At 52.4% G+C, this 25769-nt stretch overlaps 1 protein-coding gene across 1 annotated transcript in view; it reads left to right on the top strand.

Moving 5' to 3' along the window:
• COL9A2 (collagen type IX alpha 2 chain) overlaps nucleotides 1–25310 on the top strand; it is a 40894-nt gene extending 15584 nt beyond the window's left edge. Inside the window, exons 11-32 of the mRNA XM_084652467.1 lie at nucleotides 943–999; nucleotides 1796–1849; nucleotides 2387–2440; nucleotides 5396–5449; nucleotides 5949–6002; nucleotides 6818–6871; nucleotides 8127–8180; nucleotides 8718–8771; nucleotides 9514–9567; nucleotides 10947–10991; nucleotides 11738–11791; nucleotides 12508–12561; nucleotides 13374–13427; nucleotides 16166–16237; nucleotides 17216–17251; nucleotides 18258–18302; nucleotides 19469–19501; nucleotides 20498–20644; nucleotides 22340–22394; nucleotides 22489–22677; nucleotides 23221–23298; nucleotides 24019–25310. Coding sequence (XP_084508593.1) covers nucleotides 943–999; nucleotides 1796–1849; nucleotides 2387–2440; nucleotides 5396–5449; nucleotides 5949–6002; nucleotides 6818–6871; nucleotides 8127–8180; nucleotides 8718–8771; nucleotides 9514–9567; nucleotides 10947–10991; nucleotides 11738–11791; nucleotides 12508–12561; nucleotides 13374–13427; nucleotides 16166–16237; nucleotides 17216–17251; nucleotides 18258–18302; nucleotides 19469–19501; nucleotides 20498–20644; nucleotides 22340–22394; nucleotides 22489–22677; nucleotides 23221–23298; nucleotides 24019–24224 — 1557 coding nt within the window. The 3' untranslated portion in view covers nucleotides 24225–25310. The remainder of the gene's footprint in view (nucleotides 1–942; nucleotides 1000–1795; nucleotides 1850–2386; nucleotides 2441–5395; nucleotides 5450–5948; nucleotides 6003–6817; nucleotides 6872–8126; nucleotides 8181–8717; nucleotides 8772–9513; nucleotides 9568–10946; nucleotides 10992–11737; nucleotides 11792–12507; nucleotides 12562–13373; nucleotides 13428–16165; nucleotides 16238–17215; nucleotides 17252–18257; nucleotides 18303–19468; nucleotides 19502–20497; nucleotides 20645–22339; nucleotides 22395–22488; nucleotides 22678–23220; nucleotides 23299–24018) is intronic.
• The last annotated feature ends 459 nt before the right edge of the window (nucleotides 25311–25769 follow it).

Here is a 25769-nt window from a genome sequence, read left to right as displayed (position 1 = left end):
GCATGTAGTCAGGTGTGTCCCCTTAGGGCAGCGTCCTAGAGATGCCAGGTCCCTTTTGGGCTGCTCATAGAACCAGGTCAGGCCCTGCTGTGGGGGCTGACAGTGCGACTGGGCCCCTGGGGTGGGTTCACAGAGCCACGTCTGTCCCTACAGAGCCAGTTCTGAGTTGCCCCAGCTGCATGGGCTGCCCCCAGTCCTTTACTCGCTGGCAGGTGGCTGGTTATACAGCTTGGGTGTCCCCGTTGTAACCCGGCAGTGGCTCCCTGCCTTCCTTCTTGTCCTTACTAGGGTGGGCCTCCTCCGACCTGCAGGCAGGCCCATGCCATGCACAGGGGGAAAATATTTACTTCCTGGGGGGTATTTCTCGTGGTGACTGCCTGGCTCTCTTTGCACATCCCCAGCCCTCTTATTGACTCATGGCTAGATCTCTCCAAGGGTCCCAGTCCGATGGTCAGTGAAGTCAATGGCGGGACTTCTTGTTGATTTCAGTGTCAGGCAGATCAACGATCGGAGAGTGTGTGATGGCAGGTCTGCCACGCTGAGGGGTGAGGGCTGTGGATCTGTGGCTCAGGCTTCCCCTACCCCCGGCTGCCTGGGATCGCCCCCACCTCCCTGGTCACCTCCTACTCTGCATTCTGCGTGTGATTTCACGGAGCAGCACAGACGCCCCCCGCCCCGGAAGGAGACAGGCGGGCTCAATCTCGGGGGCGGAAGGATGTGCAGAGCATTTGCTTTGTGCTGTGCTAATAATACAGGGCGAGGAAGGCCTGGAATTAAATGCCTGCAAGGGGCAAGTGACTGCAATTTCCCTCAAGAGCTTTATCGGGAAAAGCTCCACTCACGCGAAGCCCCAATGCTGGGCGCACCCCAAGTGCCGCTTCTCTACAGCCTAATATTGTTTTCTGATTAAAACAAGCTCCTTTTCTTTCTCCCACCCACTAGTGTCCAACCAACTGCCCGCCAGGGCCCAAAGGCCTCCAGGGACTTCAGGGACTGAAGGTAAGGTAACGACACCCCTGACCCAGGTGTTGAACCGGGGACCTCAACACATCAGCCTTGAGTTCTTGAGCTCTTATTTGTATTATTGCAGCACCTAGGTGCCTGCGTTGCGGACCAGGACCCCAGTGAGCTAGGTGCTGTATGGACATAAAGGGTCTGCTTCTCTCTTAGCTTGGAGACCGTAGCGGATGCATAAACTACTATCCAGGATCCGGCCCCTAGCTGGCTAGCGTGTTACACTGAGGACACAGGCTTGGGGACCTCCCCTCCGCACTCCTGCCAGCCCCCACCTCCAAATCTGAGAGCAGCTTCCAAAGGGTCCAGTGCTTCTGCCAGGCTCCCCAAGCCCTGCTTGCTTTGCACAGCCCCCTCCTGGCATAGGTGCGGGAACTAGGGGTGCAGGGGTGCTGCTGTGCCCCCCTGGCTTGAAGTAGTAACAACAACCCAAATTACATGGTTTCCGCCTTCAGCATCCCCACTATATACATGGTTGCAGCACCCCCACCTCCTGGGCTGGGTAGAAGAGTCTCCCGGGGGTGAGCTGTTTACTGCTGCCCTCTGTGGTCCTTGGCTGCCCTCTGTTGTCCTCATGGATGGAAGGACACGGTGGGCTGCAGCAGAAAAATGCCCACCCTAGCTTCTGCCTGTGTGCAAACACCCTGCGGTACCTGCCCATGCGTGCGTGATACCCCACAGCTGGGGGATTTACAGGGCAGACGCTGAGTGCGCCCCCGGGGGAATCACTTTGAGTGCGGGACTCGGGGGAGCCTTAATTGCCATCTCTTTTCTCCTTTAGGGACACAAAGGCCGCCCCGGTGCCCTCGGGGAATCTGGCAGACAGGGCAGGCCGGTGAGTACAGCTCTCCTTACCAGGCGTCCCAGTCAGATGGAGAAGGGTTGGGGTGGGGGGGAGGGAGGACGGGAAGGGGGAATCTCTGCTCTCTCCTGTGTGGAGATGAGAGGGGGTCTGGAGGGAAAGAGAGACCGAAGGATGGAGAAAGTAAGGATGGGTGAGGAGAGAAAAGCACCAGGAGAGAGAGAGAAGGAAGGGGATACTGGGGGTTAGGAGGAATAAGAGTGAGGGATAGGGGAAAGAGGGGGGTCCCTGCCCCCGGGCTTGCACCAGGAGGGCCAGTAAATGGAGCTGGAGCTTCCCATAGCGTGTCCCAGGCTGCCTGCTCTTCCCAGCGCTGAGAGGCTGCCTGGGGACTGGCTCTTCATCCTCCCCAGGGTATTCAAATCCCATCCCCCATCACCATCCCTCCTAGGGTCCCGCGTGCGGGGATTGAGGGGCTCTGGGCAGTTTAGACCTCAACGGCCAGGGTTCGGAGCCAGTTCGCGGAGCCTTTCCTGCACTGACGTCTCTCCTCTCTCCTGTTCCCCCCAGGGTCCCCCGGGCGACATGGGCATTTCCGGAGAACAAGGCATCCCCGGCCCTCCAGTAACGTATTTACTGTTCTTATCGCTTGGTGCTTTTGACCTAGACTCATGGCCCAGGGGATTAGTTTATTTGTCACATTAGGCATTTAGGGAACCCGCCCCCCCCCCGAGTCCAGCACAGCATAGCTCCCTATGGCTCAGCTACTCCCCACAGTCTGACCCATCTCACTGTTAGGGGGGTTAGTCTGCCTCAGTCTCCCTTGGCCCTCTGGGGCGGTGCTGAGGGATTCCGCAGCCTATTCAAGTCCTGGGATGCAAGGTGGAGCCAACAAAAGCCCCACCCCCTGAGAGGGCGGGGCCACGGAACCCAGAACTTCGCTGATTATAGGAGACAAAGGGTGAAAAGATGAGGATGTAGTTCACGGGGACAGAGCAAGGGATCCCACGAGGACAGTAACCACAGCACCCACGGTCATGAGAAGGAATCGAAGGAGTCAGGATAGGGCCCAGAGGAACTCTACAAACCAGGGACTGGAAAAAAGGCAACAGCCACAGAGAGCTCCCCCATCCAGCTTCCTCCTCCTGGACGGGCATTTGGCCATGCCGGCCAGTGCCAGGAGGGGCTGAAGACGTCTCGAGCAGCCCTGGAGTGCGAAGTCTTCTATTTACACCCAGCACAGTGAGAACAGGCGAGGTTCCCTCACACAGTGTCACCAAAACACCTCCAACCCCGCCCGAGGGAGAGAAAGGACATCTGGCTCTGAAGCTGGTGCAGTCCTTGGTCTCTCTGCTGAGCCTACCACTAAGGGGATAAATGAAAGAGGCACTGGGCTGGGAGTCAGGACATAGATTCATAGAATCATAGATATTAAGGTCAGAAGGGACCATTATGATCATCTAGTCTGACCTCCTGCACAACGCAGGCCACAGAATCTCACCCACCCACTCCTGCAAAAAAACCTCTCACCTATATCTGAGCTATTGAAGTCCTCAAATCGTGGTTTAAAGACTTCAAGGAGCAGAGAATCCTCCAGCAAGTGACCCGTGCCCCATGCTACAGAGGAAGACAAAAAGCCTCCAGGGCCTCTTCCAATCTGCCCTGGAGGAAAATTCCTTCCCGACCCCAAATATGGCGATCAGCTAAACCCTGAGCATATGGGCAAGATTCACCAGCCAGACACCCAGGAAAGAAATCGCTATCCATGCTATAAAAAGGCTTTTAGGAAGCTGGGTTTTATTCCTGGTTCTGCCGCTCACAGGCAGTGGTTACCCTCGGCAAGTCTCTTCCTCTGGGCCTCATTGTCCACCCACTGGAACGTGGGGATACATGATTCTGACTCTGCTGTGTAAAGTGCATTGAGCTCTATGGATAAACGGTGCTGTGTAGAAGCGATGTGTTATTATGCTTCGCTGTTCCAACAGGGAGCCAGGTTCCTTTCTTATTCTTTCATCTCCCACTTGTTTCATCCAAGCTGCTGAATAGTAATGCCGTCTCTTCACTGCCAGTCCAGGACAGATCTGAGCCAGTGTCTTGGCAGTGACAGGCTTTGTAGCCAACTATTCACCGCGTTGGGGCCATCTAGTTTGCTTTTCCTTGATTAAAAACAGAGTGATCCAGTTCTGATCTCATATATGCCGCTGTAAGTCCCTTGAAGTTAACGGAGGTGCTCTGGATTTATGCCAGCGTAACAGAGATCAGAATCTGGCTCTGTGTCTTACAGTCGTGCTAATACTGTGAGCCGTGAATATGGAATTCTGTTGTTACTTTGGGCTTCCTGTTCAGACACTGCCTCAAACAAGCTGGAGAAATGGGAAGACTTGAGAGGGCAAATACATTCCCTCAGGAGGCATGAATACAACACGGTGATTCGTCAGAATTTGAGAGGACTCTGCCTTCCCCCTCTAACCAGTGAGGCAGATAGATGGAAGTGAAATGCGTCTCAGAGCCAGCTGATAACATATTTCTCCCAGTGTAGCACATTCCCGGCATTCACTTTTGTCACTGTGCTGCACACCACCGCCATGGCATATTCTCCTGCTCCAAATGTAGAGTCCTGCCACTTTCACTAAAGGAGAATCTCTGGCTGCGGTGTAGGTCCTCTGACACACAGCTGAGATGTTCTGATTCCACCCAGTAGAGGGCAGTGGTGCATATGGCCAGCAGCCGGTGCATTGCAATATGTTTCCCTGTATCCAGTCACCTCTGCAAATCCTTTATATGACCCTTCCTTTCCTAAATCTTTGGGGGAGGGGGAGTTAGCAAGCAAGTTCCTCTCACTACCTGTGTAGAGAACACAGGAATGTATCATCCTGGTTATGTTGTTTATAAACAGGGAAGAAATGTGCATGAAGAGCTTGTATTTTATATGACCAGTAAATGGAAAAAGCAATAGGCTCAATTTTCCAGCTATAGTGTGTGTGGGGGGGTTTCTTTTAATCTCCCATGAAATTGATTGGGAACAGTGATTCGCCACAGAGGTGGGGTCTGAGCACAGACCTGAGAGCCAGGAACTCCTGGGTTGTGCCTCTGATCCTGGCACTGATTCCCTCTGTGAGCCTGGGGAAGTTGCAAATCCTCTCTATGCCTCAGTTTCCCCCAGCCAAAAATGGGAATAACACTTACTCTTAGCGGGGTTGGGAGGACTGATTAATTCATGATTAACTAGCACTTTGAAGAGGAAAAGTAATTAATGGCCAAATCCTTCAGTCCTGAAGCAGGTGAAATCCCTCTGAAATCAAGTGGGAGCTTTGCTGGAGTAAGGACTGCAAGCTCGGATCCATTAATAATAATAAACTGTTGGCCAGGAAGGGGCATGGGTGGAAATTGGCAGCACTTGCAGGGAGGGGAGGGCTCAGCCAGTGTTTCATAATTAACACTAAAATAGTATTTTCCAATAACACTTCTAAAAAGAATCACTTTATTCCTGGGTGGAGGTGTTCCGCAGAGAGACACCCTGTTTTGGGTGCAAGATCTGACCAATTCTGACTAATCCTGCTTCTTCTCTTGCTTTGACAGGGTCCTCAAGGCCTGAGAGGTTACCCTGGTATGGCGGGACCAAAGGGCCAGATGGTAAGGACGCCAGGGAGGTGTTAAACAACTCCCATGCTTTGCTCTAAGGAATGGAGCCCTAGGGATGGAATGGGGTCTGGTGATTAGAGCAGGGTGATGGGTTCTGGGAGTCAGGGCTCTGCTAGCTCTGGGAGGGGCGTGTGATCTAGTGGTCAGAAGAGGGGACTTGGAGTCAGTACTGTTGGTTTCTGTTCCTGGCTCTGCCGCTGATCTGCTGTGTTGCCTTGGTCAAGTCCCGTCGCACTCTGTGCCTCAGTTTCCCCATCTGTAAAATGGGAGTAATGATCCGACCCATAGCAGGGTGTGTGGCACAGAGTATTATCATCATCATCATTGCTTGTTGCTGAACTCCCAGCCTTCAATATCCTAGTGAGCATCACTGACGTCCATGTTTGAGAGCATCAGGGGAAGGGAATTCACACACCGACCTGGCTCCTATGTGCTAGGGAAGGACAGTTCATAACATGTCCGTAATCTAAACTTGTGCTCTGCTTTTCAGGGTCCCCATGGCTATAAAGGAATGGTTGGGTCTATCGGAGCTGCTGGCAGGCCGGTAAGTCCTTTCCTCTCTCTTCCTGGGCTGCTGCAATGATTCCATGTATGTGTCAGATCACGTCCCACCTAGCATCCATGGGGAGCATCTGTGCAGCCCTGTCTGACTCGCAGAGAGCCCTGTTGTTATCCTCCCAAAGGGTAGATCCTACCATGGTGAGTGAAAGCTCAGGGCACCCATGCAAAATAAAACTGAGATCCCCAGTCTGGAAAAGCAAGGCTGAGTGCGTTTCCTGACACCATCGACTGCCCCCAAAGTGCCAATTTCTTCCAGAGTATCCAGCGCAGCAGCAGCCCCTGTCCCAGTGAAGCGTCTGTGAGTCAAACCCTTCTCTCAGCTGCATCTGTGCAAACCCTTTGAATCCACTGGCCTAAATAGGAGCAACATTCATCCCCATCTGTGTACGTTGTTACAAGGGGGATGAGTTTAAATAAACAGGATGCAGTGTGGCCTAGTGGATGGAGCACCAGCCTGGGGACTCAGGACATTGGGGTTCTCTTCCTGGCTCTGCCTCTGGCCTGCTGGGTGATCTTGGACAAATTGCTTCTGTGCCTCAGTTTCCCCATCTGTAAAATGGAGGCGATGATATTGACTTCCTTTGGCGATCGGCTGATGAAAACTGTCTTGGTCTTGTTGTTAAATACAAGCCCTTGTACTAGCTGATCTGCAGTTTTGTGGCTGAGGCTCTTCTCTCCCCTTCGGATCGTTCCTGCTCACCTGGCATTGTCTACACTCCAGGATGGATTGTGAGGCAGGGTAGGCCTGTGGCATGGAACAGCCCTGTTAAGCCTTTGTGTATTTCCCTTCTCCCCTAGGGCGAGGAAGGCCCTAAGGGGCCACCTGGTGGAGCCGGCGAGAAGGGAGACCTCGTAAGTTAACTGTTTCATTGTGCTCCATGCACAGGTGTCTGCATGGGGTTTAAGAGGCAGGTATGGTGGCCATGCATTATGCCCAGGTCATATTTCACATCCCTGAAGAAGTGCTTTAAACCCAGAGCGCTTCATGCTTCTGTTCCATGCTTCACCTGTGGGCAGATGTGCCCCCAGCTGTGGCGTTCCAGACCGGTTCCTCACACATGGCTCTGCCAAATGCCCCTCTGTCCTAACCCACGGTCCCCCTTGCTATCGCAGTCTGGGCTCCCCCAAACAGCTCTGCCAATGCACTCCCAACCCTGAGCTGCTATTCCCATCCAGCGCCTCTCCCAAGCAGAGCGGCGGATCGTTTGGCGATATGGACGAACATCCAGTAGGGACTCCTCTGCCGTTCCTAAGACCAGCTCATTTCACAAGCCAGGTGATAGCCCGATTCCAGAGCTGCTGGGTGGAGGGTCAGTTAACGTACTGGACACTGGCAACATGTAACTCGGTGGCCAGACTTGGCTCCAGGACAAGAAAGGAAACGGTCTCTGTCAGGAAGTTGGTGGCTTCACATAGCTTTCCAAAAGCTGCTGAGTGCATTCCCTGAATGGAGAGGCTCTCGCAGCTTCGAACCCCTCCGGCCTTTCCCAATACCCCTACAACCCATGGGGCAGAAATGGGTCCGAGAGGTCTGCAGATTGCAGTGCCCCTGCCCTGCCCCCACCAGCCCATTCCCTCAGCCTGATTCAAGGTCTTCGCCACCGCCACAGTGTGACCAGAAATGCCAGCCACTCAGATCCCATGCAAACAGGATTAGGGGATTAGAGGACCCCCGGGGATAAAGTCCAGACAACGGAAGAATCAAAATAGGGATTTGTGTGTTTGAAATTGCTCCAAGTCACCTGACTTCCTTCACTACCACCCTGAGCCATGCCTCTGCAGGTAGCTTGGGAACGCCAGGAACTGCAGCTCCCAGATATTCGGTTTCCTATTCTTGCAGTCATGGGGGCTTCAGGCCTCCAAAGTGGGTGGGTGGCGGAGGGCTGGGAGAATCGTTCGCCACCTAGCCCCAGATCAGGTCCAGTCTCCCCTCCTTTCTCCCCCACTGTGACCCAGCTGTGCTGCGATACCTCCCTTTGATTCTGCACGAGTTAACACTCCCCCTAAAGATGGGGCGCAGAACCTACAACCTGATCCACTAGGGTTGTGCTGATGTCCCCAGAGCCAAGAGGGATGGTAAAATAATACTTGTTCTCCTTTTTTTTAGGGTGCCCGTGGCTTCAGGGGTCCCCAGGGAGCAATGGGCCCCAAAGGGGATAATGTAAGTACAGCATGTCTCTGGATTCAGGCGGAGAGCCTTACCAAGAGCATCTTGCACCCCTGCATTTGTCCTCTGCTCCGTGCTGGGCAAGGGCCTGGCAGAGATGCTCCTGCCCATATGGCTGCACCAGCCGCTCTGGATTCAGGGGTGAAGCTCCTCAATCAAACCTGATTTGCTTCTCTCCCAAGGGGCTTGGGGTTCCCCCTCTCCCCGCCTGCCCCTCCACTCCCCCTCCCTCACAACCTGCAGCCACTTGCATCTCTTTGTTTGGGGCTGCCCTCTGTCCTGTCCCACTCCCTGCGAGCTGCCAACGAGGGGGGACGGAGAGGACGTTGCTATAAGATGGTGTGGCCACACCTGCAGCAAAGGGCATCAGCCCCTAGGCATCTGTCCCCAGATCCTCTCTTCATGATCCACCTGGCTTCTCCATTGAGGCTCTGCACATCTGGGCTTCCAAGCAGATTGGTCCTAACCTGCACCACCCCCATCCCCCCCGGCAACTTTCTCATGGTGACTGTTCCTTCTCCTCCTTTGCAGGGACTCCCTGGCATCGATGGTAAAGACGGCACCCCCGGCACCCCTGGTGTGAAGGTGAGAGGCCAGGAGGGAGTGTGGGGAGAGGTTGGATAGTACCAGGATGTCTCCAGTTGCTCCTCCATACTTCCCAGTGTCTCTCTTTGCCCCTGTACAGATCAGACCGTTAATTCCCCTGCTCCATGTTAGATTCCCTGTGGCTGGGATCAGGCAGCCCCAGACCCCCGAGTCTCTTGCCTTCAGTCTGCCGTGGCAGTGGGAATGAACGTGCACTGCGGGTCAGTTGAGTGCTTGCTGGAAACCAGGGGCGCTTGGCCAGCACAACAGGGCACTGCTACTCCTGGCTGCAGCCTGGGCCGGGATCGCCGCATCTTTGACCCTGACGAGTGCCGTGGGGTTTACCATCATCAGATGGATGCTGATGTGGCACATGGATGGTTCCCAGGAGAGCGCCCCCACTCTCCCCCCAATTGGTGACTTCAGACTGGGGTCACTGCAAGTGGGGTTGGGTGTTTATAGGGACCCAGAGTTTTTCTGTGTTGCTGGGAGTGCCCATGCCACCTCCTCTGTGGGGCCATTTCAAGCGAGGGGCTGCCCGGGACACTCTCTTATAACTGCCCCTGCATTGCAAATTCTCCCATTTTGGGGCACTCTCCCCTCATCCTGCTTGGAGCAGCAGAAGCTCTCGGGCCCTGTCCCCAAATCAGCCCATGTGTGCTGTGCTCTGCCAGCCCCCGATTGCCTCCAATTGCTTTGTTCTTTGCTGCCTCCCAGTAACGACTTGTCATGTCCCTTGCAGGGGACCGCAGGGCAGCCCGGCCGCCCCGGGTCACCGGGCCACCGAGGATTAGCCGTAAGTATCGGAGCACAAGAGCCATCCCTAGCCAGACATTTCACTTGGGGCTGACCTCCCGTAACTGCTTCCCTGCTGCTGAATGCGCTTGGTACGCCAGGTAACGCATCTCTCCCGTGTTGCCCTGGGCGTTAGTGTTGTGCAGGATGCTGCAGCACTGGAGGACCGGCAGTGAAATGGTTAATCTGGAATCTCTTTTAACTACAAATCAACCTAAGCTGCCAATTTTGGACCCAGATCTGATTTTTCCCTCATCCAGCGGTGCTCAAATACGGCCCACGTCTTGTCCGAACTCCCACCTGAACGGTTACTCCATCTCTTCCGGTGCAGACGTTGGTGTAGTCAATAGTTGGAATGCCACTTGGTTCATTGTCCTGAGATTTCAGTCCCATCATTCTTCCTGCTTCACCTTCCTCAGACCTCTTTGCACTTTGATCCTGAGTCTGCTCTCACTTACACTCAGTGTAAATGAAGACTAACTCTGCCAAAGTTAGTGTAAAACTGCTGTAAGTCAGATCAGAAGGCACTGACCTCAGTGGACTCACTCCTCATTCACACACAGTGTAAGTGAGAGCAGAATCAGGTCTCAGTGGAGTTACTTCTGATTTACATGTCTGTGAAAGGAGAATCAAGCCCTTGGTTGAGACTAGCTTAAAATTTGGCCTTGAATTTTGAACAGGGTAAACTGGTTGAAGTCTATGTCCAGAACTCAAACCAAACATTTCTAGAAGTCCAGAAAAGTTCAGTTTAACTTTTTCGTCCTCCATTTTTGCCACTGCTTTGGTACTTCTGGATGGCGTTGGGGACTGGAAGCAGATGTGGAAAGATGCTGTGAGAGAGAACCTTTCTTATGGCATCTGCGGCCCATTCTGTTCCACCTTTATCAAAAGGCCACCTGGGTTTTGTTGGTCCCTGGTTGTCCAAGACAGGATTCATTGTACAGGAAGGCTGGTGCCAGAAGATTTCAGCTCAAGAGGTTTAAAGACTCTGAACTTTTGATCTTATTCAATCCAAGCCTTCTGAGATTTGTCCGTCCCTATGTTTGGCTTCTCATTATCTTTTGCCAGTTTTTGGCTTCTACACCCTGTGTACTCTATACATTAATCCAATCCTTAATTCTGCAGGGGGCTGGACGAGGTGACCTCTTGAGCCCTCATTTCTATGAGTCTGTGATTCCTTGAGGCTGTAATAACCCTGTTGCCCTGCGGGCTGAATTCCACTGACCAGCGCTAAGGTCCTGTAAATCAGACACTTCCCTTCCTTCAAGGGGGATCTCAAAGCTGCCAGGACTGTGTCTCAGGAACTGCCCATCCAAAATGCACATTACATACAGGCAGTCACTAATACAGGCAGTCACTAATCTGGTTTTGTTTCCCCAGGGTTTGCCAGGCCAACCTGGGGCCAAAGGTGGCCCAGGAGTTAAGGTGGGTGAAAAGAGCCTTTATGTAGCATGCTGGTACTGTCACCCTCTCTTCAAATGATATGCCCATCTGTATGGTCTCTGCAAGTTACATCTGTACACCTCTGGAGAATGGGATGGCATCCTTTGTGCACACAGGAACAAATCGCCCAGTAAATATAAATACAACCCCGCTGCAAATATCCTTGTCCTAGCTCATCGCTTGGACCATGTCACCCCTCTGTTGGTTCCCCCTTCTCCATCACCTCCAACATTACTTGTAATTGGCCTCATAGCCTATCCCTACCTACCTTTCATCTCTTGAGCTGTCAATTTCTAACTCCAGTCTGGCCCATGCTGCCAGCCTCCATCTGCCACTTGTTACATTTCCAACCAAGCCCTTTTGTGTTTTCTCCCATGCTGCCCCTCCCACTGGGGAAGAGCGCCCCCGTGAACACCTGCAAAATTACCTCATTATCTTCCCTCAGATCCCTGCTTAAAACTCTCCTTTGCCTTAATGGCTACAAAATCTTTGCAATGATTAAGCCACAGGTGTGCTGAGCCCACCGCCTATCATGGTTGTCTCATTGTTTCCTTGGGTTCCCCTCTTTGTCAGTCTGCCACTTGTCTTATGCTTAGACTATAAACTCTTCTGTTCCATGTCTGTGCAGCTCCTAGCACAATGGGGCCCTGCTCCATGACTGGGGCTTCTAGCCAGTAACAAGATACAAATAATACATACAATGAATCTTGTCTCTGGCTCATTGACAGGGTGAACCAGGTGCCCGTGGCCTTCCAGGAATCACCGGAGCCCCTGGGAAAATTGTAAGTAAAGAGACTCCGTCTGTTTATCCCTGTGACTCTCTGGCTCCCGTCCCATCAGCGCACGAGGGCGCTCTCGTCCGTCTTTGCTCGTGTTCGTTTTTCTTTGTCTCTCTATTAAGTTGACAACAAAATCGGATGCTTCCACCCCCGCCCCCTTCACTATTTGCAAAAGATCTGGAGCTGTGGCTCTGGCCGCATCTCCAAGCCCTGCGTGTCGGTCCCAGGGTCTGAGGTAAAGCCATGGAGGAGGCAGGGTGTTCAGTGGCTTTTTTTTTAATCCTACACCAACTTATAAAAAGAATGTCAGATCCAGGTCCAGTGCCATGTTCTCGGTTACCCAGAGCCCCGTGGGCCCTGCCCAGCCCCAGTGCCAAATTCTGTGACCCAGAAGCCCCTGTGGCCTGGTCATAGGTCCAGTTTAGCATTCCCTGATGCTCTGAATTAAACAGGGGGAATTAAAGGTCTGGCTTTGCTGCAAATGGCAGGTGCAGCTGGCAAGGAGGGGCACAGGGAAGTCACAGAATGCCAACCCCCACCACCATGTGATTTGCCTGTGGAAAGCACCCAAGGGCAAATGATTGCATCTGAGCACCAAGAGAGGTGATAGGCAGCTGCCGCCCCTGTGTAACTCCAGCAGATCTCTAGCTGAGTGGCAGGAGGCAGTGCTGTTCTATCACAGTCCAATAGTCAGGCTCTGCTCTGGATTCTTTTTTCAGGGGGAACTTGGACCTCCAGGTGAGCCAGGGCCACAAGGTATCCCCGGGGTGAAGGTAAGTCTAGAAAGTCACAAGGGAATGTGAGCCAGAGTTCCTGAGTTCTCTGCTGGCTTTGGCAGGGAGTGTCATGTTGCGTAAGAGAATAATAGTTAGACCAGGAACGAGGATTCCTGGGTTCTGTTCCTCGATCTGGGTGGGAATGTGTTTGAGTGCTTAGACAATGGAAGTCGGGACTCCTGGGTTCGATCCTTGGCTCACCGTGTGACCCTTGGCAAGTCCCTGCCCCATCCATGCCTCAGTTTCCCCATCTGTAAACTGGGTCTATCCCATACCCCTTCACATGGGGGTAATGAGGCTTAATCCATTAATGTTTGTACCTTGCTTTGAGAACTGCGGATGAAAGGGACTCTAGAAGGGCAAACATTATTACAGTGTCTGGCAGCCATGCACCCTGGGGGAGTCCCTGCATCTGGGATCTGCCTGTGGGAAGAGTGGGACCGGAATGGGGAAAGGGCAATAGCTGAGGGCATTGCAAGCACAGGTGTGGAACCCAGCCTGCTCATGCAAGCTCGCCCCATCTCCCCCTCCTACAGCCCTTTCCCCAGAGTGCCTAGGCCTGGGGAAAGGGGAAGGCAAGCTGGAGTGAACCCCGTGTTCGTGGGATGCCAGGTAGCATCCCTGCACCCTCTCCTGGGTATTTAGGAGGGTGCTGTGGGGGTGGGGGTGTAGGCAGCACGGGTGCAGGCAAAGGAGGGTTGCGTGGAAGGCGGGGATGAAGTGATGTGGAGAGATTAGCCAGGTGGTACAAGAAGGGCGCAGACAGACCTGGCTATTCCAAATGGGTCTGTTTTCTTTCCTCTCTGCAGGGCGATCGGGGAGAGCGGGGCCCGGTGGGTCCCCAAGGCCTCCAGGGGAAAGTGGTGAGTGTGGCTTTGATTGATCGCATTTGTGTGCGCGCGCGAAGATCCAGAGCCAGAAGCTGGGAAAGGAAACGGCACTTTACCCTTTCCTCCTCCCCAACCCGGGCATCTGCACCCAGCAAAAACCTAGTGTCCAGGGCTTGAGCTCAGGGAACCGGTTTTTCCAACCCCCCCGGATGGCTCAGTGCAGGGGATTGCACTGCTTGGATCGGGTTGGTAGCCAGAGAAGGGTCACCGTAGGACCCAGTGGGCATCCCCAGTCAGGTCTGCTGAGATCACCAGTGGAAGGGAGGTTTCTTACCATTCGCTGCAAGGCCAATGTAGTGGTAGAAGGGCCTGCAAAGTGAATGGCCAGCAAAGCCGCTCTTCGGATTTGGGGTCCAGAATCAGCATGTGCAGGGAGGGGATCAACAGAGCAGGAAGAGTCAGCTCGGTGTGCAGCTCCCAGGCTGGGCCGGGCACTCCAGTATCTCCGTATCATTTGGAAGCTGCAGAGGTTTCACCTACATTGCTCAGAGGGAGAAGAAATCGGCAGTGTGACCTTGGCACATCTCTGATGGTGGCCTGCACTGCAATTACTTTCCAAGGCTGTTTGCCAAGGTAGGAGTTGGGCATGTTCCCAATGAATCCCTCAATGCCACACACATCCTGCTTGTCCCTGCCCAGCTCAGATGCACTGTGCTGCACATGGGAGCACAGGATGGATGGGGACCCAGATGCTGAAGCATGGCAGTTAAGCTACTTATGGAAGGGAGGAATGTCTTAGCAGGAAGGGGTTAATCCTGTATCTCCTATCATAATCCACCCACACCTTGCCCCTAGGCACTCACACCCCTAGGTGGTGTGGTCTAGAGGATAGTGCACTGGACTAGGACTCAGGAGCTCTGGGTTCCATTCATGGCCTTTTGGGTGACCCTCAGCAAGTCACAGCCCCGCTCCGTGCCTCAATTTCCCCATCTGTAAAACGGGGATGCTGCTGCTGATCTACAAAACGTGTTTTGAGATGTTCTGATGTAAAGTGCTGTTTAAGAGCTAGGGGTCGTGACTAGTATTTTATGCCCTCAGCACAGGAGAGCAAGGAAGCCAGACATGCAATGGACTCGCGACTTCCTATGGCTCAGGGCAGGGGGCTGCGCTTTGTGGTTATCCACACTTGTGCCTACATGTAGGCGCCAAGTAGCCCTCGGAGTTGTGCTGGAGGGCAGCACACAGATTGGCTTCTCTGCAGCACACAGATGTTTTGCATGTGCCACGGAAGACCCATGCCTGGAAAGGTTTGGCCTTTGCACACCAGGGTGCATTTTGAAAGAACTAGCATGTGCACTAATTGGGAGGGAGGCATAAGTTTGGCTCAGACCCCAGGACGATCCCCCCTCCCCCCCCCCCCCCCGAGCAGTTTAACATGAAGGAGCGACTGAGCCAGCCCAGCCCCTGCTGCGAGTGGCCAGACAGGGTGAGGGGATTAGGCAGCAGGAGAGAATCACTTGGGGATTAACGGCCCACAGGAACCGACTGTGTGTTTTCAACCAAAGCGGGGAGTGGGTCTCCTCCCCAGCCCAGAGAGAGAAGGACACACAGCAGGGAGTGTGTTTTTCTGCTCTTGGGCAGTTTATAACTGCAGGGTGGGCTCTAAAGCACCCCCCCTCCTTTTTCTGAGATAAATCATCTGGGAGCAAGAGCGTCCCCTCCTGGAGGACAGATTCCATCTCGGCTCTTCGCCCTGCAGGGTTTAACAGAGACTGTAAGAAAAGGCTATTTTGGGAGAGCAGGAGAGACCTTCCCATTTCCTGGGCTCATCTCAAAGACACAAGAGGTTGAGAGGAAACCCCCCCCACCCCGCTTTCTTTAACAAGTTGAATAGGAAACTCCATTTAAATGGGGCTACGGCTGTTAAATGATTGACAGGGAACCACAGTGTCCTGCAGCTGCTAGGATGCACAGCCCGGAAATGAGAGTTAGGTTCTAAAGGCCTGTGAGGATCTGGGACTCATCGCTTTGCTTGATCCAGGAAGACCCAGGATCGTGCTGTAAATGCCCAGCCAGCCGGAGCTTGGGTGATTCTCAGAGGGAGGCCGAAGGATCTTCTCCCTCTTGGCATGCAGGATGCAAAGGAAACACAGGCCATGCCACTCACAGGGGTCTCTCCTCCTGTCAGTGGTCACTAGAGGATGAACACATGCATGGAGGGGTGGATTAGCCTCTCCTGGGCACATCAGCATGTTGTGCTGTGTTCATGGGAGTTACACGTGCAGGCGGAAAGGAGAGCAGTCCCCTTGGAGTTCTGTGCCTGAGGTTTCCACAAACACGTCGTGGTACAGACCGATGGGCTCCCTATGTCTGGGCAGCATCTGGGACACGCTGCACTGGGTGCAGGAGGCCCTGCTTTACTGCTCCCACCAGCACGAGGGGGAAAGCTGGGGTTAGGGGGTCCAGTGGCTCTGCAGTCTAGAATACACTCATTCATTCACTATCTATCTTACTGTAGCCTCAACATAGCTGCACCCAATTCAAATGAATAGCCGCAAATTTCTCTTGGCCCTGCTCTAGTCACCAGAGCTGCCACCCCCCTCCCCGCTGAAGGTCTGTGTCTTTCCTACTGCTGGTTTCACCCACACTTCTTTCTTTCTTTCTTTCTTTCTTTCTTTCTTTCTTTCTTTCTTTCTTTCTTTCTTTCTTTCTTTCTTTCTTTCTTTCTTTCTTTCTTTCTTTCTTTCTTTCTTTCTTTCCTTGATTTCCAGGGATCGAAAGGCGAGCAAGGTCCTCCAGGGATCCCAGGGCCACAGGGCCTGCCAGGTGTCAAAGGAGACAAGGTAACATCATGAAATTTCTGACTGGGGACAAGATGGTGATGAGGGCTGAGGCGAAGAGCAAAGCTTAGAAGGGAGATGAGATCCACTAGGGACCTCCCCATGAAGATTTAATCTGTCAGCAAAAATTGAGGTTACCGTGATGGGGACTGTAGAAACCCTGCAGACAGATAGATACAGTGGATGTGGTGAGTGGGTGGATGCAGCTGATGGATGAATGGATGGATACTGTGGGAATGGGAATGTCTATGTGGCCCGAGGATATGCTTTCCCGGCGCAGGTGAAGGCTGGGCTCAGATCCCAGTGCCAGCAGATCTTCCTCGCTTTGCCTCCTGCAGTTTGACGGGCTGGGTCGGCTCCTCCTGCCTCATGCAGTGGAATGGCAATGAACTTGCCCAGGCAGTCCTTTACAGTCACATTTTAGCTCAGCTCATCCCTAATTTACTAGCCCAGTCAGGAACATGGAGGCTTGATCCTAAACCAGTTGGAGTCATGGGAAAGTTTCCTATTGGCTTCAATGGGCATTGGATGGTTCAGGCCCAGACACACTGAAGTGGCTTAAAATGTGAGCGCAAATGAATGCTGAGGTAGCCCTGAGCCTGCAGTTGTTTGAACCCACAAACATGGAGACCCCATGAAGGCCTGGCTGAAAAGTTGGCCCCAAGGCCCAGTTTTAATGGAAGGAGTAAGTGGCTTTATTCACAACATTCAGGCTGGCTAGATAGCTAGGTGGAACCAGCCACAGCACTTGGTCTGGTGTAACCCAGGAAGGAGATTTTAGGGAGGCTGTTATTTTGGTTGTCCAAAGTCCTGGTTAGAAAGATGTTGCGGGATCTTTCTGCCCCCCGCATAGTGTGTGACCTCCCCACACCCATTCTGCCTCTGATGTAAAACACTGATGGTGCAACACACCTTGTCTTCTTGGGTGAAGACACAGCCGTGGCATCCCCGGTCCTGATTGTTCTCTGCTCTCTTGTCTAGGGCTCCCCAGGAAAAATTGGATCCAAAGGCGACATCGTAAGTAATTGACCTTCTTACTGCTCTGGGGAGCTGACTCCGTTGGGGTTGGGACTGTGGGCTGGAGAGATACTGGCCACTGTATTTCCCAGGTGGGGAGCACATTTGTAATGACCTTCTTTTCTAGAACAACCTGAGCAATCCATAGCTCAGTGGCTTGGATCCTGTGTCACCATCATTGTGTGTTAAATCCTAAGTGGCTCCCTGGAAGTGTGGCTCTTAGCTGTGTGTCATGCTGGGGTTCCTGGAGCCTTTAATACAGTACACGCAAACTCAGCAGCAAAGCCAAGAGCCTAGCCAGTTTGCAGGATTCACTTGGCATTGCTGAGCACTGAGCAGAAATTAACTCCGTTCCCACAGATCGTATCCCAGCATGCACTGAGTCTCATGTAAAATCCTCTCTGGGAGTTAGTTTAAAGTCTTGGTCAGGAAAAGGAAGGGCACAAGGGTTTAGGACCTGCCACACTGGCACTGGGTCATCAACTTCTGGTGTTCTCCTCCCAACAGTGACTGGTACCAGATGCTTCAGAGGATGCATCTGGCCAATTATTCAGTGCTGCACCTGGGGGTGGACATTTTCCTTCCTGACCACTGTGATGCTTGACTTTCTCCCTACTGTCTGAGGTGTTGCCTATCACAACATGGCTAATCCTTGAGCTAGACCCATGGAATAGTTCCCGTTTCTTTATAATCTTCATGCAGAGCCAGGCTTTTAAACACTGGCCTCTGGTTTGTTGCTCATTTTATAGGCACAGCAAATTATTGACTGTAATGTCGGTATTTTAGATCTCCAGTGACTTGATTGTATCCACAAATCAGGCACTTGCCCAATTCAGTGACCTAGAGCATCTGCAAACAATTGGAAATGCAAAATTGCAGGCCTCAAGCCAGAGACTTGGTTAAGCTGAAAAGATGGCCCTGGATGCATGACTGAGATTGTTCTCCCCAGGGTGGGAGGGAGAGGAGGAGGCATCACATGGACTGACTTGGTTTTCCTTCCCTCTAGGGAGACCCTGGCGTGGAAGGCCTTCCCGGGGAGAAGGGGGAGAAGGTAAGGTACTCTCTGGACAAGGCTTCCTCCTGGGCTGTCGGTGTGTGTGTGTCTGTGATGCCATCATGATACACCAGCATTACTGAGCCAAGCCACAGCACACCTTGCTACACCAGGGTGCAGCATCCTGATGTTACATTGGCCCCATTGGCTGCTTTAGGGCATGACAGCATTTCCGGGGGCTCCTTCTTGAAATCTAGAGGATCCTTCAACAATCAGGGCAGATGCTGACCCTGTTGCTGCCCTGGTACTATTCAATATTCTCATTAATGACTTGGATAATGGAGTGGAGAGTATGCTTATAAATGCTGCAGATGACAGCCAGCTGGGAGGGGTTGCTAGCACTTTCGAGGACAGGATTGGAATTTGAAAGGACCTTGACAAAGTGGAGAATTGGTCTGAAATCAACAAGATGAAATTCAATGAAGACAAGTGCAAAGTCCTCCACTTAGGAAGGAAATATCAAATGCACAACTACAAAATGGAAACTAGCTGGCTAGGTGATAGTCCTGCTGAAAACGATCTGGGGGTTCTAGAAGATCACAAATCGAATGTGAGCCAAGAGCGTGATGCTGTCGCGAAAAAGGCAAATATCATTCTGGGGTGTATTAACAGGAGTGTCGGAGGTAAGACACAGGAGGTGAGGCCTCGGCTGGAGTCCTGTGTCCAGTTTTTTGACTTTAGGAAAGATGTGGACAAATTGGAAAGAGTCTGGAGGTGGGCAACAAAGATGCTAACATGTTTAGGAAACCTGACCTATGAGGAAAGGTTAAAAAAAGACGGAGGTGGGACCTGATAACTGCTATAGGGAGGATGGTGATCAATTGTCCTACCTCCAGTGGACAGGGAGAACAAGAAGTAACGGGCTGAATTTGCAGCAAGGGAAATTTGTTAGATCTGAGGAAAAACTTTCCAGCTCTAAGGAGGTTATGGAATCCTCGTCACTGGAGGTTTTTGAGAACAGCTTAGGCAAACACCTGTCCGGGAAGGTCCAGGTTCACCTGGTCCTGCCTCAACACAGGGGGCTGGACTTGATGACTTCTCAAGGTTCCTTTCAGCCCGACACTCTCATTGTTCTGTGATCTCCCCGGGGAGTGTGCTGAGCGGTAACACAAGGGCTCGTGGCTGTATCTGCCAACCACATTCACTTTCTCCTCTATTCCTAGGGGGAGTCAGGCGAGCCAGGACCAAAGGGCCAGGTGAGTAACTGTGAATTTAGGAGTTAACAACTCGCTGCCCCTCCGCTCTCAGCTTTCCCTCCGGATAGCCCTTCATGGCTCATTTCATCACTGGATGGAGTCTGCGTGGGTTGGTGGAGGTCAGGCAGGAACTCTTCTCTCCCTGTAATTGTTCTAAGAGATTCCGAAAACTGGGCAATTATGAGGAACCAGGATGGACTCAGTATGGCATGATCCTGTTTCAGTTCCATGGGCCAAGCTTCTTAGTGGTCTGTGGATGATCTGAGTCCAGGGCCATCCCACATCGCCAGCCGATGCTGCTGAAAGATCCATAGGCACTTGATGTCCAGGTCCCACGGGAGAAAGGCCTGCGTTGCATTAAGCTTCATTGTCACCACTAAACCTCCTTGCTGGAACTTCAGCAGAGAGGCCAAGGGCCGAATGGGGCGAAGGCATCTGAGCTCCAGGCTGGGTCCCTTTGGGTCAGGGTTGAGAAACACGTCAGCAGAGGTTGGCTTGGGGGATGCGTGTCTCTCATGTGGACACACAGAAGACCTCATGCTCCAGGGATCCTGGCACTTCTTGGGAGCTGTAGATTTACAGGGACAGGAGAAGAATAAGCCTAGACACCTGATTTCATGAAACCAGCTGTTTTAAAGAATAGAAGGCCCGATCCTCAGCTGATGTGAATGGGCATAACTCTGTGGAACTCAGTGAAGCTTCATGGATTGATGCCAGTTGAGGACTGAACCCAAGTCCTGTGTGTTTTGCTCTCTGGTGGGAGGGTGAATATGTTTCTGTTAGTGAGAGAGAGACCTCAGCCACCATATTCAGACCAGGATCCAAATGCCCCCTACAGTCAGCTTCAGGCTTTTGGGCCAGCCTGTTGTACAGCCAGCTATCAAATCTGGATTCCCCTAAAGTGCTGACCTTCAGGATCGGCTCCCTCTTTAGCGTCCAGACCAATTGGCCTGAGATTATCCTGTTGCTGACCCCCTCTCTGTGTGTGCATCGCAGCAAGGTGTCCACGGTGAGCCTGGCTTTACTGGCCCCACTGGGGATGCAGGGTCACCTGGCATGAGAGGTTACCCAGGACCCCCAGGCCCTCGAGGGCTCAACGGAGAGCGCGGTGTGCCAGGAATGCCGGGGCAGCAAGGCGTGTCGGTGAGTAACTCCCTGTCCCGTACCCTGGCTGGGCCCCTTACATGTCTCAGGGTGAAATGTATCTTAAATCCATAGGGCCATCACTGAGATTAACCCTCTGGTCCCCTGGTGGGGATGGGTGGGGAGATGCAATGAAACCAGCCAGAGCTTTGTCTCATAATTTAGCTCTACAAAGGGGGGCGGGATCTGGGCCTGACCCCGCTCCACTGACATGAATAGCCAGAGCTGCACTGACATCAGTGGACCAGGAGCAGCTGCTGCTTGGCCAAAGGTACAGGCTGGAGGGTCCTAAGCAGTAGGAGCCAGGCAGGTAGGTATCTTTACTAGGATTTAGGCAACCGTACCCTCTTATGGCCAATACTGAGCACTGCAAGGACAGGCCCAGCTGGCTGAATCATTGGGTTACTGGAGAGATCACAAGGGGTGGACTTTTTTTTTTTCCCCCTTCTCCCCGTGTCTCTTGAGCAAATGCTTCAAATGCTGGTTTTATGTGGAAGGAGTGACTCCGGGAAGGCTGGGGAGTTGTATTTCCACCTGAAAATGTGAGCTGGTGCCAAAGGTTTAGCTGCTGTTGGACTTGAGGCTCCCTCTTGCCATAGGCAGCGGGTTAAAACTTGCTGCTGGTGATAATCGTAGCAGCTATTATGGATAGCACAGGCCCCTTGGGACGGAGGAGAAGGGGCTTGCTGGTGCACAGGCCTAGTCAATAGGGTTAAACAAGGGATGTGTTTCCTCCTCCCTGCCATGTGCATATGTTCAGAGCACCTTGGAAATGTCTGTTCATTGTTGCTCTGGGTGTTTCACCCCCGACATGAGGTCTCTGCACTACCTAAGTCTTCAATATAGGGCTGAAGCGAGTCTTAAGTGAGGCCTCGGCCTTGTGCTGGATCCTCTGCATGGGGGGGGGGGATTTTGCCCTAAGTTTACAGATTTAGGGGGGAAAAAATCTGCAACAACAAATCCTCAGCCTGCAGGTCAGACCGAGCTGGAGGATCTGGGGCTTGCCCCTTAGCTTAGGGCTTCTCAGCCTTCTCCATTTCCACCACCGGATCTCCATCGTGTTCAGCAGCGTGAGATGGACAGGGTGGTCATGATCCCTGACACCTGCTGGGGTCCCCCAGGGAGAGACCTTCCCCTCCCTAGCTAGCAGCAGGTCATTCAAGGGGCAGTGGTAATGGCCTGGAGCCAGGTTTCCACTGGGCAATGCTCCTCACCAATAGGTGTGTTCGGTTCTATTCGCAGCCAGCACATGGCATGTTAGTGTGTAGGACACATGGCTGGTTTGCCAGCCACTGCATCTCTGGGCTTGCAATTACAGCTCCCCACCCAGACCCTGAACACGCACAAGTTCCCTACAGCTGAGCCTATGTGGAGCCAAGAGTGGGGGTCGGGGATGGCCTGGGAAGTCCTTGTGGGCCCCAGTTGGAGAACCCCTGTGTTAGAATACTACAGTCCTGCCAGGGGAGATGATCCGTCCAGTGGCTGCTGGGTTACCAGGCTCCAGAACAGTAGCAGACCCTCTTGATTGTGTTAGTGGGGGCAGCCTAGCCAGTGGGGCGCCCCATGCAATGCAACTGAACTCGCATCACCAGATAGGGTGGGGTTGGCCCTGCAGCGAGCAGCTGGGAAAGAGCATTAGTCTCTGTTTAGCAGGCAGCCGAATCTCTGAGCGTCTCTCCTGTCTCCTGCTCTCAGGGCCGGGATGCCGGGGACCAGCATATAGTTGATGTGGTCTTGAAGATGCTGCAAGGTGAGTAGAAGCATGGGCCTCACCCCCTCCCACCCGGACGTGGGGAACCCCTGCTGAGCCCCCCACCACAATGCTCCCTGCGTCTGCCTTACAGAGCAGCTGGCAGAGCTGGCAGTGAGCGCCAAGAGAGCAGCACTGGGCGGAGCAGGCGTGATGGGGCCGCCCGGGCCCCCGGGCCCCCCTGGATCACCGGGTGAACAAGGCCCACATGGGCACGCTGGACCCCGCGGCATCCCGGGTATTCTAGGAGCCCCGGGGCAGATTGGCAATACCGGACCCAAAGGTGAGTGAGGCACCAGCTCCACTGCCTTGAGACGGGGGATCATTGGGGATCAGAGGGAAGGGGCTGCCCTCTTCTTGCCCCCTCCTCTCCTGATTAGAAACTGCCGTTGCAAATAAAACATTGACAAAATTTGGCCATTTTCCCCCCAAAATTGATGTTTTTGGGTTTTTTTTTTGTTAAAACACTTTTTTCATTCCCCCCAGGTTGTGCTTTGTTTATATAATCCCCAATGGGCATTTTTGATTGGTCAGCATAGTCACGTGATGGGATTTTCAAAACCATTTTTCCCCCTCGAACGACCCCTGTATATTCTGCTAGCTGGACCCCGGATCTTATTTTGCTGTCTCTGTGTAGACTCAGGCTCCCTTGGGACAAACACGCACACGCATGGGCTGACTTCTCCTCTTCCTTCTCGGCATCCCATCGTCACTGAGTTCTCTTCTGGCCCTGCACAGTTGCTGCCTCCCAGGTCCTCTCCTTGGACACATTAAGCCATCACCTTTACGCTGCAGTCACAACAAATCTCCCCCTTTTTTCACGCAGGGAAACGAGGGGAGAAAGGAGAGCGTGGCGAGGTCGGGCGTGGACATCAGGGTATGCCGGGACCACCAGGCATCCCAGGTAGGCTCGTCGCTGAACTCTGACACCCCTATTCTGATGTTTGGGAGCGGAAGGTTAAGAGGACAGAGGCTACTCCCTGTGGCATAGACTCATTCTCTGTCCTGATCAGTGGCACCCCCAGCTGTTGCGGTCCTGGACTCCCCTCATGCCTCTCTGCCAATGCCCCTCCATCCTTATTCACATTCCCGACCCCCAGTTATCCCGGTCCTGGGCCCCCAACAGCTCTGCCAATGTACCACAGTCCTGACCAACAGCCCCTCTACTGTTCCCATCCTCAGGCCCCCTCACACAGCTCTGTGGATGAACCCCAGTCCTGAGCAGCCCAATGACACCAGCCAGTAACTGTCTGTCCTCCCAGCTCAGCAGACATTGTCTTCTTGCTCAGGGCAGGGCTCAGATATAGGAACCCGTGAGGCCTCCAATAGGAAGATGTCAAGATACTTGCTTGCTTAAAACTTCACTTGATGTTTATGGCTAACAGTCTCCTGACCAATGAGAGAGTCCCAGAGTGTGACTTTTCCCCCCGGCAGGAAGTTCATTGATTTCAGTGGGAGTTAATTGTACCCTGCCTGGGAAGAACTGGACACTTTCCCTAAGTGCAGCCCAATCCAAAAACTAGTGAGAATCTTTGCATTGACTTCAGTGGGCTTTTGAGTCAGGTGAGAGGGACCTGTCCTGGAATATACACCACTGGACACTGAGTGTTTCCTCTCATTCTAGGTCTCCCTGGCATTTCTGGACATGCCATCAATGGCAAAGATGGAGATCGAGGGTCCCCTGGAGTCCCTGGAGAAGCAGGCCGGCCTGGTTTACCTGGGCCTGCTGGTCTTCCTGGATTCTGTGAGCTGGCCGCCTGTTTAGGAGCCTCTGCATTCACCTCAGGGCGCCTGACCGAACCAGGCACCATCAAGGGACCTTCGTACTGAGTGACATGTGCCAGCATCCTTGGGGGAAATGAAAACGGGAACTTTTATAGACCAAGCTGGCAACACACCATCAAGACATGGCCAGGCCGGGGCTGGGAACCAAAGAAATGGGGAACTCCGAACACATGAAAACAAGATAGATGATATGCCTATATGCTTGGGTATCAAAACCATCCATGCTCTTCTGGTATGAAGATGGCACTTGGCCAACCTGAGAAAACCCAAACAAGGGGAATAAAAGGCACCAATGGGGATTTAATTATAAATGCTCAGATACCTTGGACTGTGGCAGGGCAAAGATCCAGAGGAACAAAGGAGTGGGGGGAGAAGGGGTGGTTTACTCCAATATTTTGTACTTAGTATTAGGGTCCATTAATTACCTCATTATGATTTTCCACACCATTCTAAAGTAAATAAATGGCCTTTTATTAATATTCTCTTATTCTTTGATGTTATATTTGGAGGGGAGGAGGGTTTATTGTTGTGTCTGCCCTTTTTTGGTGCTATTTTTAAGGGACAAAATAATTGTGGTTTAATATTTAACTGAATCACCAGATCAGTGTCAGGCGCACCCCGAGCTGTAAATCTTTGTAAAATAGGATTGTTTTATAAATAAGAATGAATAAAAAAGACCAACTTTTAAAAAACAAATGGACAATAAAATCAAGATGGAACGTTAATGAACTTAATCAATGCGTTGATTTCTTGAACAAAATAGGGGTTTGTTGGTTTGTTTTTTAAACAAAACAAAACACAACTGTTTTGTTGTTACTGTTATTTTATTATTATTTTTGGTGGGTGCCTACAGGGTTAAGTACCCTCCCTGTTGAAATTATTCCAGCCTCTTGATTAACTTCATTAACAAGAGTTTTTTATTTTGTGTGTGTTGGGGAGATGGTGTGGCTCTTCTTGGGTGGGGTGTGTGTGTGTGTGTGTGTGTGTGTGAGAGAGAGACAGAGAGAGGTTGAGTTTCAGGAGCTGTCCAAGGTGCTGACCCAAAAGAGTCTCAAATTCCAAGTGGCAATACTGTTTACATTTGATACCCTGTGTGTTAGACTGTAATAAACTTGCACAGCTGTCCACAAAATAAAGGTAATTGGTGGAATTATTTTTTGTTGGATTTAGATGGGCAGAAGTTTATTTTTTTTTGTTTCTAGTCCTAATTTTCCCTGTTATTAAGTTGATTCTTGTGCTGGTGACAGACCCCTGGAGACTAAAGTCCTCCCTTCATCCAGAGCAACTACAGAGTCTTGGCATCAGCCAGGCATGCTGTGTTCACATTGCCCCACCACTGTCCCTCAGCTGCAGGGATCATCTGTAGGAGAGAAAGGGCCGTGCAATCTCCATGACCCATTCAATCACTGGTCTTGCTCCCTTAAAAAAATAATTAAGGTACAAGGCCCAGATATGCCAAGGTATTTAGGTACCTAACTCCCATTGAAATCAATGGTCACTTCCTTCTTACCCTGTCTAGGAGTTTATCTGGCTCCCATTCGCATCTCTTCAACATCAACGGATTTAATCCCACAACCCTGCTGGGAGGTC

This window comes from Lepidochelys olivacea (assembly GCF_965140295.1).
Source record: "Lepidochelys olivacea isolate rLepOli2 genome assembly, chromosome: 19".
Lineage (NCBI taxonomy): Eukaryota > Metazoa > Chordata > Testudines > Cheloniidae > Lepidochelys > Lepidochelys olivacea.
This window is presented reverse-complemented; position numbering and strand designations above follow the sequence as displayed.